The sequence below is a fragment of the Typopeltis vanoorti genome, chromosome 5 (assembly GCF_054136105.1).
Source record: "Typopeltis vanoorti isolate ZY-2024b chromosome 5, IOZ_Tvanoo_1.0, whole genome shotgun sequence".
NCBI classification, from domain to species: Eukaryota; Metazoa; Arthropoda; class Arachnida; order Uropygi; family Thelyphonidae; genus Typopeltis; species Typopeltis vanoorti.
The window spans coordinates 148718276-148734262 of record NC_143553.1 but is presented as its reverse complement, the minus strand read 5'-3'; the positions used below and the strand labels follow the sequence as shown (position 1 = coordinate 148734262).

The 15987-nt window shown below is 35.1% G+C and overlaps 1 protein-coding gene across 1 annotated transcript in view; it reads right to left on the bottom strand.

Moving 5' to 3' along the window:
- Positions 1 to 15987, bottom strand: part of Oseg4 (intraflagellar transport protein Oseg4) — a 377419-nt gene that overhangs the window by 341383 nt on the left and 20049 nt on the right. The window contains exon 3 of the mRNA XM_090392828.1: positions 13829 to 13903. Within this exon, the coding sequence (XP_090248954.1) occupies positions 13829 to 13903 (75 nt within the window). The remainder of the gene's footprint in view (positions 1 to 13828; positions 13904 to 15987) is intronic.

The following is a 15987-nucleotide window of genomic DNA, read 5'->3' as shown; positions in this document are numbered from 1 at the left end:
CTTGAAGTTTGGGATCCTCTGTTGGAAACATTATACTAGAGGAAGTGAAGAAGGCAAGGGATCTTGGGGTGATGATTGACAGAAACTTAAAGTTTGGGGATATATCACAAAGATGGTAAAGGCAGCCTTCTCAGTTTTGCAGCACAGAGGACTGCTGCAATACTGAGAAGGAGAGTGATCAGCAGAGATGGAAGAGTAGTGATTCCATTGATCAGATCTCATCTGGATTATTATGCTCGGATTTAGTCACTAAGATTTAAGATGATAAATCAACCTTGGAGAGGATGCAGAGTTGGATAACAAAAATGATATCAGGACTGTATAATATTAGTTATGAGGATAGACAGAAAGCATGTAGACTGCAGAGTTTGGTAGATAGAAGAAAAGAGAGGTGATATGACTGAGACATTTAAATTGTGGAGAGGTAATTACTGGGGAGTTCTTTCATATGGTAGAACAAGGGGAAGGAGCAAGGAGATGAGGGCCATCCCTGGAAGTTACAAACAAAAGTGGTGAGTAAGATGATGAGTGGCTTTTTAACATGGAGGGTGGTTGGACTGTGGAATTTAAGGAGCAGTATTACAAACAGTAAAGGAATTTAAGGAGCAGTATGAAAGACTTTATATTGTCTAAGATGAGTCTCCACAATGAGTTGTGACTCCATGGAGGTCCTAAATAATGATAGCAATAATAATAATAATATTTTCTGAAGAACACGTGATATTTTAATTGGGCTGTTTATGATATTAAGCCTAAAACATTTCACTATATTCTTCATTATTTTCATCTGGTAGATATTTAAATCTGAGCGAGTGAAGAACTTTTGAAAAACTATTTATCCCACTATTGTGATAAATTAAAGAACTTGAAATAAATTTTAAGAGAAATGAAACCACCATTACCACTTGTTTTTGACAATATTTTTCTAAGTAACTGTTTCGACAACACTGGAACAAGAAATGAAATAAAAAGAAAACCTCAGAGAGAATGACAGTGCTACAAAATTAAGTGTAGATTATTACTAGCTACTTATCAGCAATTTTCTTCCAAGTTAATGTGTTATTTGTCAGAGATGTCACTAGTGTAAGATCTCACAGATCTTCTAAGGCACTTTTAACTATATGAATCCAAATAGATATAGGTCATTTGCTAGGTCTTTTATGCCATCAAAACACTTGTTTTGCTAAACTTTCCTTTGCCACTCTGTGTAAGTCATAAAACCTTAAGAGATTAGCTCTGCTTACACATTTTTGAATAGTAACAATGGCAAGTTTCTTTCAATATCATAATTTTTAATATGATTGTGCCATTTATAGCATCTTTTTAATCCCTTAATTTTTCTCAGTATGCTCATATCCATGGTTTCTAGTCGTTGATCAACTCTTTTGTTTTATTTCCAACCTAGCTCTCAGATCTATAAGTTAAAATTTGTTTGAACATTGCTTTTTTCCATCTAATTTAGTGTTCTGATGAGTTTCGCTCTTACTTCATATAAATTTATTATGTGAAATAAGAGAGAAACTATTTCCAAATTAAATTTAGCATCTTCACAAAAAATTACACTTTAACAGCTGAAACATTTTACTTATTCTACAGGTTCTCCATTGAGAATGCAATTGATGTTTTAATGTTACTGCCTATTTTTTAATAGTTTTTATATTGTTATTGCCAATTTTCAAGTTAAATTTATTACAGTAGTTATTCGATTTAGATAAAGGGTCTTGAAGACTTGAATATGATTTATTTAGGAGTATAAGGTTACATGCATAAAATAAAGAGCTAAGCTGAATATATCCCATTTTTATATGAGGTTTAATATTGTAAGTTACCTTCCTAACATAATCCATATAGATAATGAATAAGAATGGAGACAGAGTGTATACCTTACCCCTAACAATCTTCCAGTGCCTCCTTCAATTCTAACTGTTGATATACAACATAAATATAGATTATATATTGCTCCATATAATGTTTATTTCTTGGCAACTATCATATGTCCTTTTCAGATCTATTTTTACTATTTGTCATCATCATCATCAATTTCCTGATATGTTCCCTCAAAGGGTGTACAATATTTAACTTCCTATCAACAATTTTCCTCCAAATTAGTCTATCAATAATTTGTCTTAAAGCGAAAATCCTGACATCCTCTACTTTGCTTGAACCCAAATTCTCCTTCACCATGGAGAATGAAAGAACAAAAACACAAAACATAAAGGGAAGGAGGTAGTGGGGGGGGGGGGGAATCACAGCATACATTGCAACACAGCATGAGGACAGTTGATGCTGGAAGAGGAAGCAAATGTGTGAATACACAAGAAAAGAATGGGAAGTTGGGGAGAGCATTTCAGTCTGGAGAGAGTTCTGGAATGGGTAATCAGAGATAAGAATGGTTGGGGAAGGCGTGGAGGAGTCACATCTAAGAAATAGTATCAGTGGGACTTGTTATAGATTCAATAATGAACTGTTATATTTGTATATGAATGCTGGAAGTATCAGAAATAAGAGGATTGAAATTATTGTATTGATTGAGTTTGTTCACCCAAAAATTGTGAATAAGTGGGACATAGTTGGATGAGGACATCATCCTGACTGGAATAGAGATGGAAAGGTGTGATGTTTTTTGTGAAGATAAAAAATAAAAAAGAGAAGTGGAGTACTGTTGATGACAGAAAAGGAGTTGTGTCCATAGTTGGAAGTTGAATACTATAGAAATGGTAATGTGAAGGTTAGTGGCAATGAAACATATAAGCAAATAAGCAATGCAAATAGGAGAAAGGTGATCGTTATAGGCGATTTTAATTATGGTAGCATAAATGGCATTTGGAAGTAAAGAAAATGAATTTGTTGAGTTTTTTGAGGGACAACTACTTAAGGCAGTATGCAGCAGAAAGATGGAGGATCAAGGATCTTGAATTTGACCATCTCATCAGAGGATGTCATTATAAACGAGGTGTCAAATCTCCCTCTGGTTGGTAAGAGACCATGATGTGATTACCTGAGTATTTGCCAGCTATATGAGGACTTCTGTAAGGAAAGAATATATGTGGAACTACAAGGCTAGTGATTATGAAAAGCTCAAGAGACAGCTTGCAGCTGTATTATGGAATGAGGGGTTGAGTTAAAAGGCAATCATAATTACCTTTGAGAATTATCTAGCAGAAGTGATGTCTAAATGTATTCTAAGGGTCAGAAGGTTAAATAAGGTAGGTGTGAAATGGATGAATCAAGATATTAAGCATGCCATATAGAAGAAGAAGGCATTATGGAGACAGCATAAGATGAGTGGCTACATGAGTGGTACAAAGAACAGACAAGGAAGGTGACTTGGTTAGTAAGATTAGCTCATGTGCAGTAGGAGCAGCAGTTAACTAATGAAGCAAAAAAAAAAAAAAAAAAAAAAAAAAAGATGATACTAGTTCATGAAAGTGGTAAAAGAATAACCACTGCAAAGGACATAGTTTTGAGATATAAAATGAGCAGTTCATAAAGGTGTTTCATCCCTATGAATGCGATATCATGCAACGTTTAAGTGCTGTAGAAATGGAGGAGGAGAAATTGACCATGAGTGAGCAAAAAGTATATGGGGGAATTGAATAAACTAGATGTTAATAAGACCGTGAAGTTTAATGATATATATCACTGCATGTTTTGAGAGAATGGGTGGAGAAAGTTCAAATGGAGTACAAGGAAGGCAAGACTGTACTGCTTAATAAAGGAGGTGACGAGACTCAAACTTCAAATTTGTACTGAAAGTGTTGGAGAGGTTAGTGAAGACCAAGATCTAGAAATGGAATTATAACAGTGGCATTATCTCTGATAGACAGCATTGATTCGCTAAAGAAAGATCATGTTTTAGTAATCTGCTTACTTATTACAATAAAGTGACAGGTGCAAAGAATTTTGATAGATTGTTACATGATAAGCTGATAGTTAAACTGGAATGAATGGGGTTGGATAACATATTAGTAAGTTGGATTGAAGATTAGATATCTGATAGGTATCAGCAAGTTGTGTATGGAGAAGCAATATCCCAGAAGAGGAAAGATAGTTATTAATGGTGTGACTCAAGAATATTTTAGGGATATTACTGTTTAACTTGTATGTTAATGATATTAGGAAAAATTTGAATGGGAATATTCAGTGGTCTTCTGATGAAGCAAAGTTGGGAAGAACTATGAGAAGATGAGCAGATGTTGTGGATTTACAAAGCAACTTGAATAACCTGAGTGAATGGGTGTGTGCAAATGGAGTTACCAGTTCAATGTTATAGAGTTTTAAAATTCAGAAAGCAAACATGGGATGTAGGGCATTCAATTGGTGGGGATATATTAAAAGACATAATGGAAAATAAGAGATCTCAGGATGATGATGAATAGGGACCTGAAATTGAGAGAACACACTGCTCAAATTATGCAGGCCACATAATTTGATGAATTCACAATGAAATGGAAGACACTGACTTGTAGAAGTAAGGAGATTATGGTTCCACCTATATAAGCCCTTGATTAGGTCACAGTCAAAAGATTGCTAAAGAAACAAGAAGTGACAGAACAGCGATAGAAAATATTCAAATTGAACTCAATCAGGTTATTGCGTCATCATCATCATCAAATTCCTGACATGTACCTTCAAGGGGTGTACAGGATATGACAGTACTACATGAAAAATTTACATCATTACAAACTTCCTATCTACAATTTTTCTCCAAATCAATCTGTTAACTGTGGAGATTCCAACATTTTCAGATCTCATATTTCTATCTTCTAAGGTACTTTTTACCATATCAATCCACCTATATCTTGCTCTTCCTCCTGCCAACCTGGCAGAGAACATTTGTTTTGTAATCCTTCCTCTCTCATTCTGTTTAAGTGACCATACCACCTGAGATTAGCTCTGCTAACACATTCCTGGATGCTGACAATGTCAAGTTCTTTCCTAATTTCTTCATTTTAAATATGATATTGCCATTGATGCCACATGTTCAATGCCCCCTAATCTTTCTCAGGACTCTCATATCTGCAGTCTCCAGTCTTTGATCAAGTGTTTTACTTCTAACCCAGCTCTGAGATCCATAAGTTAAAATTGATTTGAACACAGTCTTGTATACAGTTAATTTAGTGTTTTCACTAATTTATTCCATATAAATTTATTCAGTTGACCTCCTACCATACCAGCTTTGTTGATTCTGTTGTCTATTTCCATATTTAATTTATCATCTTCACTAAAAATCATGCCTAAGTTGCTGAAATGTTTTACTTGTTCTATAGGTTCTCTATTCACAATACAGTTGATATTTTCAATGCTTCTGCCTATTTTCATTGTCTTTGTCTTGTTACTGCTGACCTTCATGCCATACCTATTACAACAGTTATTCAATTTAGTCAGAGAATTTTGCACACTTGTAATGGATTTATTTAGAAGTAAAACATCATCTGCATAAAGCAAATCAGGTTTAAAAACACTTTCCTTCATAATGTGATCCACATAGATATAAATAACAGAGGGAATAATGTACATACTTGTGTGACACCAGATTTAACATTAAACCATCTTCCTGTACTTCCTTCAATTCTAACTGCTGACTTACAACTCAAATAAAGACTAAGTATTGCATGATATAATGCCCCATTGACACCATATAACTGTAGCGTATTGAATAGCTTCTCTCTTGGCACCTTATCATATGCCTTTTCCAGATCGACAAAACTTAAATACAGATCTTTGTTATATTCCCATGATTTCTCAACTATTTGTCGTAAAGTGAAAATCTGATCCTGACAGCCTCTATTTGGCCTGAATCCGGCTTGTTCTTCACCAAGCTTTTCTTCCACAATTCTTCTCAACTGTTTCTCAAGTATACTTGCATATATTTTACCAGGAACACTCAGTAATGAAATACCTCTGTACTTCTCACATTCAGTTTTATTTCCCTCTTTGAGGTGACAATGTTGGAATCTTGACAGTAACAGACTGATCTGGAGGAAAATTGTAGATAGGAAGTTTGTAATGATGTAAATTTTTCATGTAGTACTGTCATGTACTGTAGTAGTACTGTCTACTCCAATCATCTAGAATTTGTCCTCTGTCCAGCCCTTCTGAACTATGCAGTGTAGCCACTGTAAGACTTTTATATCTCTATACTTGAGCCATTTCTGGTCGAATATCATCTACTCCTGCTGCCTTTCAAGACTTTGATGGCTTTTTCTACTTCAAGTATGGATATGTATTCTTGATTGCATGCCTAGTCAGTGTTTTGAACCCTCAAAGTTCAGTTATTCAAAAAAAAGCTACATTTTACATTTCTCTTCCCCTTATGATCTGATTCGAAATACAATCCCTCATTTATATGTTGATATGCATGGTATCATATATAAATGACTCTTCATTACCTCCCCCCCATCTTGTTAAGTCAGATAATGTAAACAACTTCAATTGTTGTTTTTTACCCTATTTAGTATACCAAAAACTTAATCTCCAAAATAATAAAATTTTATTTGATTGTATCAGATCAATGTGTTCTAAACCTCCTTTGTAGTTACAACTTAGCCACTTGTGACACATGTAACCAGTTATAGTTTAGAAATTTTATTACACACTTCGGTACTGTGCCATATATATATATATATATAAATTTCAGCCTATTTTCTACCCACTGTAAGGTGAAGGCCTCTCCCATTGTGGGAGGTTCTCGTTCTACTACTCCCATAGTGACCCAGTCGATATTGGGAGAGAATAATCACAAACATTCATGTCTATGCAGGATTCGAACCCGCAACCTCTTGGCTGGAGAGCTGATACGCTAACCACTCGGCCAACCAGGCCGGCAACATATATATACATATATATCTATATATATATATATATATATATATATATATATATATATATATATATATATATATATATATATATATATATATATTGTCAAATGGAGAAATCCACTGAGTTCCATAAAGAATTGCAAATGAGAGACATCATATATGACAGAACTAGAGCCAGCATACTTTCTAATTATGTTCTTAATTCTGCTCACCCTAATGATGAAGATTCTATCACTGATCCAGTGATCTGGAACAAATCAGAAAACATTCTTAGATACTATGATGAGCTGGAGAGAGGAATTGTGGAATCAATAGAAATTAGGCTCAATCTGGTCCATCTTAATACGAACCTTAGCTATAACCTATCTAATTGTCACTTTTCAGCTATTCAACTTCGGCGTTTACACAGGCATGCTCGAGATTATGCCTGCGTGAATGTGTCCAACAATACAATGGCATCCAAAATGGCTTCAAATGTCCACAATACATTTGCAATTTAGTTTATAGCTGTTGTTCTGTTGTAATGTTATCATCATCATCAAATTCCTGACATGTAGCCTCAAGGTGTGTACAGGATATGATAGTATTACATGAACAATTTTCATCATTATTAACTTCCAATCTACAATTTTCCTCCAAATTAGCCGGTTACTTGTCAAGACTCCAACATTATCAGATCTTATATTTCTATCGTCTAAGCCACTTTGAACCGTAATAATCCATCTATATCTTGGTCTTCCTCTGGTTCCTTTTGCTGCCAACCTGGCAGAGAACACTTGTTTTGCTAATCTTTCTTTGCCCATTCTGTTTAAGTGACAATACCACCTGAGATTAGCTCTGATAACGCATTCCTGGATACTGACAATGTCAAGTTCTTTCCTAATATCCTCGTTTTTAATATGATATTGCCATTCATGTGTACAGGATATCTGTTCACGCCTCTAATCTTTCTCAGGACATCATATCTGCGGTCTCAAGTCTTTGGTCCAGTGTTTTACTTCTAACCCAGCTCTCAGATCCATAAGTTAAAACTGGTTTGAACACTGTCTTGTATACAGCTAATTTAGTGTTCTGACTAATTTCTCTCTTATTCCATATAAATTTATTCAATTGACTGCCTACCATACCAGCTTTGTTGATTCTGTTGTCTATTTCCATATTTAATTTACCATCTTCAGTAAAAATCATGCCTAAGAAGATGAAATGTTTTACTTGTTCCATAGGTTTCCCATTCACAACACACTTAACATTTTCAACAATTCTACCTATTTTCATGGTCTTTGTCTTTTTAATGCTGACCTTCATACCATATCTATTACAACAGTTATTCAATTTAGTCAGGAAATCTTGCAAACTTGTAGCGGATTTATTTAGAAGTATAACATCATCTGCATAAAGCAAAGAGCTGATATTAACATCTCCAATTCTGATATCATGTTTAATACCACTTTCCTTCTTAATGTGATCCATATAGATAACGAATAATAGAGGAGATAATGTACATCCTTGTCTCACACCAGATTTAACATTAAACCATCTGACTTACTGCTGACTTACAACGCAAATAAAGACTAAGTACTGCTTGATATAAAGCCCCACATAACTGTAGCATATTGAATAGCTTCTCTCTTGGCATCTTGTCATATGCCTTTTCCAGATCTACAAAACTTAAATACAGATCTTTGTTATGTTCCCATGCTTTCTCAACTATTTGTCATAAAGTGAATATCTGATCCTGACAGCCTCTATTTGGCCTGAATCCAGCTTGTTCTTCACCAAGCTTTTCTTCCACAATTCTTCTCGACTGTTTCTCAAGTATATTTGCATAGATCTTGCCAGGAACAATCAGTAGGAAAATACCTCTGTAATTCTCACATTCAGTTTTATTTCCATTTTTATATATGAATACTATTAGAACTCTACTCCAATCATTGGGAATTCGTCCCTCTGTCCAGGCTTTCTGAACTATGCAGTGCAGCCACTGTAAGACTTTTATACCTCCATATTTCAGCATTTCTGGTCGAATATCATCTACTCCTGCTTCCTTTCCACATTTCAAGCCTTTGATGGTTTTTTCTACTTCAAGTATGGATATGTATTCCTGAACTGTATGCCTGTTGAGTGTTTTTTACCAATGTGTTGTCACCACTGCTCGTTTCATTTAGCAATTTTTCGAAGTAATTACTCCATACTTCAAGGATATCTTCTTATGTTGATAGTACTGATCTTTAACTCTGGTGATGTTGAGTTGGGGTGTGCTTTCAGATTTGTTCCAGTAGCTGACTTTTCGCTGTTCGCCCTGGTGAAAACAACGGAGCCTTGTTTAACCGGGTGACGCCCCCAGCAGGCATGAAATTTTGTCATGTTGTACCATAATTTTGTATATTGATTTAAGCCAATAAGAATACAATTTGGTTGGCTAAATCCCAAATTGCCAGCCCATTCTCGTTCATTCAGTATCCAGGGTGCACCACGAGAAGGTGAGGATTGAACATTAGGTCAGAAGCCCTGGTCGGGTCGGCTCTCTGCATTTCTTTAAAGGCTATGTGGAGGTCTCCTATCAGTTATACAGCTTTGACCCTTAAGCACCCCCCTCTTGTAATGTATATTTTTATATTTGTCTTTTCATGTTACACACCCAACGAAGTCTTCTAAGAAAAAAAAAACTAGATGCGCATTCAAATAATTAATATTTTTCTATTTTGGTATCTCTTGGCTTCATTAGCCAATCCTCACCTTCTTGTGGCATGGTACACCCTGTGGGGTATCTACCTGGATACTGAACGAACAACGATGGGCTGATAAGTTGGGATTTATCTGATTAAATTGTATTCTTATTGGCTTAAACCATAACTCAAAATGATGGTACAACATGGAATTTCATGCCAGCTGGGGCATTGCCTGGTTAAACATGGCCCCCATTGTTTTTGTCAGGAAACCATGGCAAACAGCAAAAGTCAGTTATTGAAACCAGCCCCAACTCAACATCAGCACAGATCAAGATTGGCACTATCAACATAAAAAGCATCAATGGAAAAGAAATGGAATTAGCAGAAGAATAGGATAAGTACCAGATTGACATAATAGGTGTTACCGAAACAAAGAAGTCAAAAAGAGGTGAGATCTTTCTAAGTAACAAATACAAGATGTTATATTCAAAAAATAACAATCAGGGAAAAGAAAAAGCAGCTATAATATTAAACACTAAATATGAGGATAATCTTCTTGAATGAGCAGGCAGTATCAAATAGAGTGATGTGGCCTAATATCAGAAAGGGGAATTGGACAATGAGACTTATTTATGCTTATGGTCCCACAGAAGGCTCTACTAATTCTTCCACTAATAAGGAAGAAGTGGAAGAATTTTTCAAGGCATTAGAGAAGGCAGCTCATGTAATGAAAAAGGAAAAGTTCATCCTTGTTGGAGATCTAAACAGCAGAGTTGGAAATGATTACAAGATATATAAGAATATTTTGGGAAAATATAGAGAAAACAGCAAAGCCAATAATAATGGTAAATACCTGCTAGATTTCTGCTCAGGATATGGACTAGTTATTACTAATGCCATGTTCCAACATAAAAATGTGCATAAGTTCATGTGGAGAGAATAAGATGCAAAGAATAAGAAAAGTCTCGTTGACCATGTTATTATCACAGCGATGTTTTCCCACTGGTTCAGGACACAAGGGTATACAGAGGATTTGAAATCAGAAGTGATCACCATTTAGTGTGGTGCAAGATAAAATTGAATTTCATATCGAAAAGAAAAGTGTGTAAGAAAGTTTTGAAATGAACCAAAATTGAACGGCTATTAGATGTTAATTGTAGACTGAAATACACAAACATTATTCTAGAAAAACGAGAGTTTGAAAAACAGAACGAAGCTTTGGAGATTCGGTGGCAAACCCTAAAGAAAACTTTGATTAATTAAGCCAGCGAGGTATGTGGTGAAGTAATATGCAAGGAGAGAAAAATCAGAATTCCATGATGGACTCAGGAAGTTAAAGAGGTAGTCAAGAAAAAGAAGAAAGCATACTGAACGTTCCTGGCAAAGTAAGTCACTTTGTGCGCTTAGGGAATACAGAGAAAAATGTAAGAAAGCAAAGCATTATGTAAAATTAGCTAAACAAAAGTCATGGGAAGACTTTGGTAAGAACATAGAAAATAAATATCAGGAAGGTGATAAATATTCTGCAGGCTATTGAAAAAGCTCAGAAATGAAATAAAGAGTACTGTAAAAGGAATTAGAGATGATAGGAACAGAAGAACTGAGGATAAAGATATTCTTGATGTATGGAGTAATAACTTTGAAAGACTGCTAAATGAAACAAGTAATGACAGCACGCTGGTAGAAAACAACCAAGAGGAATGCCACCTGGAATATATATCTGTATTTGAAGAAGAAAAGCCATCACAAACCTGAAATGTGGAAAGGCAGCTGGAGTAGATAATATTTAATCAGGATTATTAAAATATGGAGGTATAAAAGTTTTAGAGTGGCTACATGGCATAATTCATAAGGTCTGGTCAGAGGGTTGAATGCCAGATGATTAGGGTAGAGAGCGTATAGTACCCATCTATAAAAGGGAATAAAGCTGAATGTGAGAATTATAGAAGAATTTCTCTGTAATTAGTATTCCTGACCCTTGAGGGTATATATCAGGAATTTGATGATGATGACGGTAAGATTTATGCAAGAATTCCTGACAAACAGCTAGTAAAATATTGTGGAGGAGAAGCTTGGGGGAAGAACAAGCTGAGCTCAGGCCAAACAGGGATTGTCAGGATCAGATTTTCACTTTAAGACAAATAGCTGAGAAATCATGGGAATATAACAAGGATCTGTATTTAAGTTTTGTAGATCTGGAATAGGCATATGCCAAGAGGAAAACTGTTCAAAACCCTCCAGTTATATGGTGTAAATGGGATATTATATCAAGCAATACATAGTCTCTATTTGAGTTGTAAATTAGCAGTTACAATTGAAGGAGGAAGATGGTTTGATGTTAAGTCAGTGTACAACAACACATCTCCAACAAATGTAATCCATATATATGATGTAATTTATCATCTATGTGGATTACATTATGAAGGAAAGTGGTATTAAACCTGATATAGAAATTGGAGATATGAATTTCAGCTCTTTACTTTATGCAGATAAATCTTGGATTTATCTGCAGGATTCCCTGACCAAATTGAATAACTGTTGTAATAAATTTGGTATGAAAATCAGCATTAAAAAGACAAAGACAATGAAAATAGGCAAAAGCAAACATTGTAAACATCAACTGCATCCTCAGTGTAGAACCTATAGAACAAGCAAAGCATTTCAATAATTTTGGCACAATTTTTAGTGAAGATGGCAAACTAAATTTGGAAATAGACAGCAGAAATAGCAAAGCTGGTATAGTAGGAAGTCAATGAATAAATTGATATGAAATAAGAGAGAGATTAGTCAAAACATTAAACTAGCTGTATACAAGACAAGTGGTAAAACCAATTCTAACTTATGGATCTGAGTACTGCATTAGAAATAAAACTCTTGATCAAAGACTGGAGACCACAGATATGAGTCTTCAGAAAGATTAGTAGAATGAACAGATGGCTTCAATGGCAGTATCATATTAATGAGAATATTAGGAAGGAACTTGACACTGTTAGCATCCAGGAATGTGTGAGAAGAGCTAATCTCAAGTGGTATGGCCACTTAAACAGAATGGGAGAGGAAAGATTGGCTGAACAAGTGTTCCTCTGTCTTTTTCCTGCCATCCTTGCAGGAAAAAGACACAGACAAAAACCAGATGTAAGTGGATTGATAGAGTAAAAAGAAGAAGATCTTATATTTCTCTCTCTTCATTAGAAGAGAGAAATATAAGATCTGATAATATTGGAATGCTGATGGCCATAATGTCAAGTGGCCAAACCACTTGACAATATGAAAAATCATATGTCAAGTGGCCATACCACTTGACAAATAACAGGCTAATCTGGAGGAAAATTGCTGACTGAAAATTTGGTAATGATGTAACTTTTCATGTAGTACTATCATAAAATCCTGTAGTCCCCCGGAGGGTATGTCAGTAATTTGATGATGATGATGAATTATAGTGCTCTGGAGATGCTGGTTTGAAATCTAGTAAAATATTACAGGGTTGCAATATTCATCATATTATATTCTGCAGACTAATAAACATCAGTTTATTTTCCTACCTGTGGTATTCTAATTATACTTTTCAACTCAGCATCAAATTATTTTTTTCATAAAGGTTGGTCGATTGGTAGAGCCTTTGCTACTAATGGCTCGTGCAAAAAGTTAAGCAAGTTTGAGTGCGGTTAGGTTGGAAGAAAATCAATCGTCCAAAGCTGTTGGCACACTCTCCCTCGATGAGTCTCTGGACTTCCTGGAGGTGTCACATAATAATAATAATAATAATAATAATAATATGTGATAAAATATATTACCATATTATTCACTTTGTAATATGATGCAGTATAGACTAAATTTATGATTCATCATTTTCACTTTGAATTCATTGTGTAAATTTGAATTCAACATTAGTATATGCCCAATTTTTGTCTTGTAGTTAAGAGTTTATTTTAAGAACAATTAAATACACTAGTATAAACTTCACTGGTGTCTGTGTAGCCTACTGGCAATGTTTCTTGTACTGTAACTAGAATGCCAGAAAAAAGACCATTATACATTTGATTCTAGTTGTCAGCTAGAAGTTTTCATGTTTTTTATTATTATTATTTTTTTTTTTTTTTCATCCAGCAATTACAAAGTCAGTTGATCTCTGGCACAGGCAAGTAAGATTTTTTCTTCCTGTACATGCATCTCAGAAAAAATCAACCAATGGAATTCACAGTATTTCAGACAATACAAGTATTAGAGTTTAAGATCACAAGATGACAGCAGATGTTTGCCAAATTTGTTCCGATGTCTCTAAAATCACTGAATTTTAAAAAAATAATTATTTAAAAAAAAAGTTCTCAACATTACCACTGTGGCCATCAAGAGTCTGATTCATAGACAAATTGCTTGGAGCTGCCAAACCACGAATTTTGCCTTCCTTTCCTTAAAATAAGTATAAAAAAAAATTAGTTTAACGATAATTTATCACAAAGTCAATGGATGTGAGAAAGTACATGAAAATATACACAAAGTGAATTTGTTATATTATTCAATTTTTATAGTCAATATTATTATTATTATTATTAAGAGAAACTGCCAGGGAGTCAGGGACTCATCAAGGACACAAACTATATGCACAAGCTGTCATACTTGTTCTTGAATTCATTCACACTGCTTGTACACACAATATTCAATGGCAATCCATTCCAATCATGCACCAACCTATGAGAGAAAAATTTAGATCTCACCCCTTCTTAGCAGCAGTCATTCTCCATTTCTAAGGATGCCCTCTTGTCCTTTGCCCACCCTCCATAAAATAAAAAATTCCATCAAGTGAAATGCTGTATGACCCTTTCAGAAGCTTGTAAGTCTTAATCATATCACCGCCCCTCCCATTCTTCTGTTTGCTAGTGTTTGCAGTCTACAAATTCTCAATCTGTCTTCATAATCCATATTCCACAATCCTGATATCATTTTTAACACTCTCCTTTGCACTCTCTCAACTGTATCAGAATCACAACAGAAACCAGGAAACCAGACCTGTGCACAATAGTTCAAGTGGGGTCTTATCAAGACCTTGTAAAAAGGCAAAATGACATCCTTATCTGTACATGTGAAAGTTCGTTTCATCATTGCAATTATCTTTTGAGTTGTATTTGCAATCTTTGCTACATGGCTCCTAAACTTCAACTTCCTATCTACTAACACTCCAAGAAACATTATCCCACTGATATAATATGACATTGGATATCTAATCACGCCAAAGTGCATGACTTTAGATTTGCTGCCACTGAACTGACATCCATTATCCCATGCCCACAATTCCAGCCTATTCAAATCATTCTACAAGTACTGCATATCAGCAGCATTCTTGATTATTCTACCTATCTTTACAACATCAGCAAATAGCTGTATGTCACCTGTCAAATCCTTCCCAATGTCATTAATGTACAAATTGAATAACAGTGGACCAAGACTGATCCTTGAATCTTGGAGACTCACATCTCCCATATAACACTTTTTGATATCTATAAGTCAGCCATCTTCTTATTCACACTAATATTTTATAATTCAAATCCATATTCTCCAATGCAACAGTCCTCCATACTGTATTCTGTCAAAAGCCTTAGCAAAATCCAAAAGTATCATGGTGTATCCATTTTCCTTGTCTAGTTCGATGATATGACCTTCTTTAGTAAACCCATGCTGTTTATTGCAAAGTAGCGATTCCCTGTCAACCCATTTCTGAATGCGAACCCTAACCAATTTTTCCAAAATCTTCATCACCACGCCTCAGATACTGATTGGTCAATAGTTGGATATCATGAATGGCAGGGATCATGAATGGTATGTTGACAGAACTGTGTGAGAGGGGAGTGGAGTTTGTGAATGTTTGGGAGGCATTTGGGGGAAGGATGGAAATGTACAAAAGTGACAGATTGCATTTGAATGAATTTGATGTGAGTCAATTATAGAGAAAATATTGCTGCAAGGAGGAACAATGAGTGATGTGATCAAAGAGAGCAGAGGAATAAGCAGTTAAGCAAAAGATCAGGAGAAAGGAACTCATGAGACTGAAGTGAGTGTAAATGAGAACAGTAATACTGTGGGTGATAATGATAGAATGAGAATGCAAGATGGACAGGGAAAGGGGGGGAGAGTCAGGGTGGGCAGGGAGAGAAAGTATAAGGAGAGTAGATGTTGAAAGTAGTAGTAGTAGTGCCATTCACTACTATTTCCAACATAATAAAGGCAATTGAGAATGGTTAAGTGAAGGGCAATCATAGCCTACAAGTGGCATGGGCAGGAGTAGTTATAGACCGAAAAATGAATTGCTGTGTTTATTTACAAATACCAGGAGCAGTGGGAATAAAGGAGATGAAATGGTTTCGTTAATTGAGTTTATTTGCCCAATTGTTGGAATAAGTGAAAAACGGTTAGATAAGGATGATATCCTGATGGGAATAGAAATGATGTTTTCTGTAAGGATAGAAAGAACAAGATGGGAGGAGAAAGGGTGCTGTTGA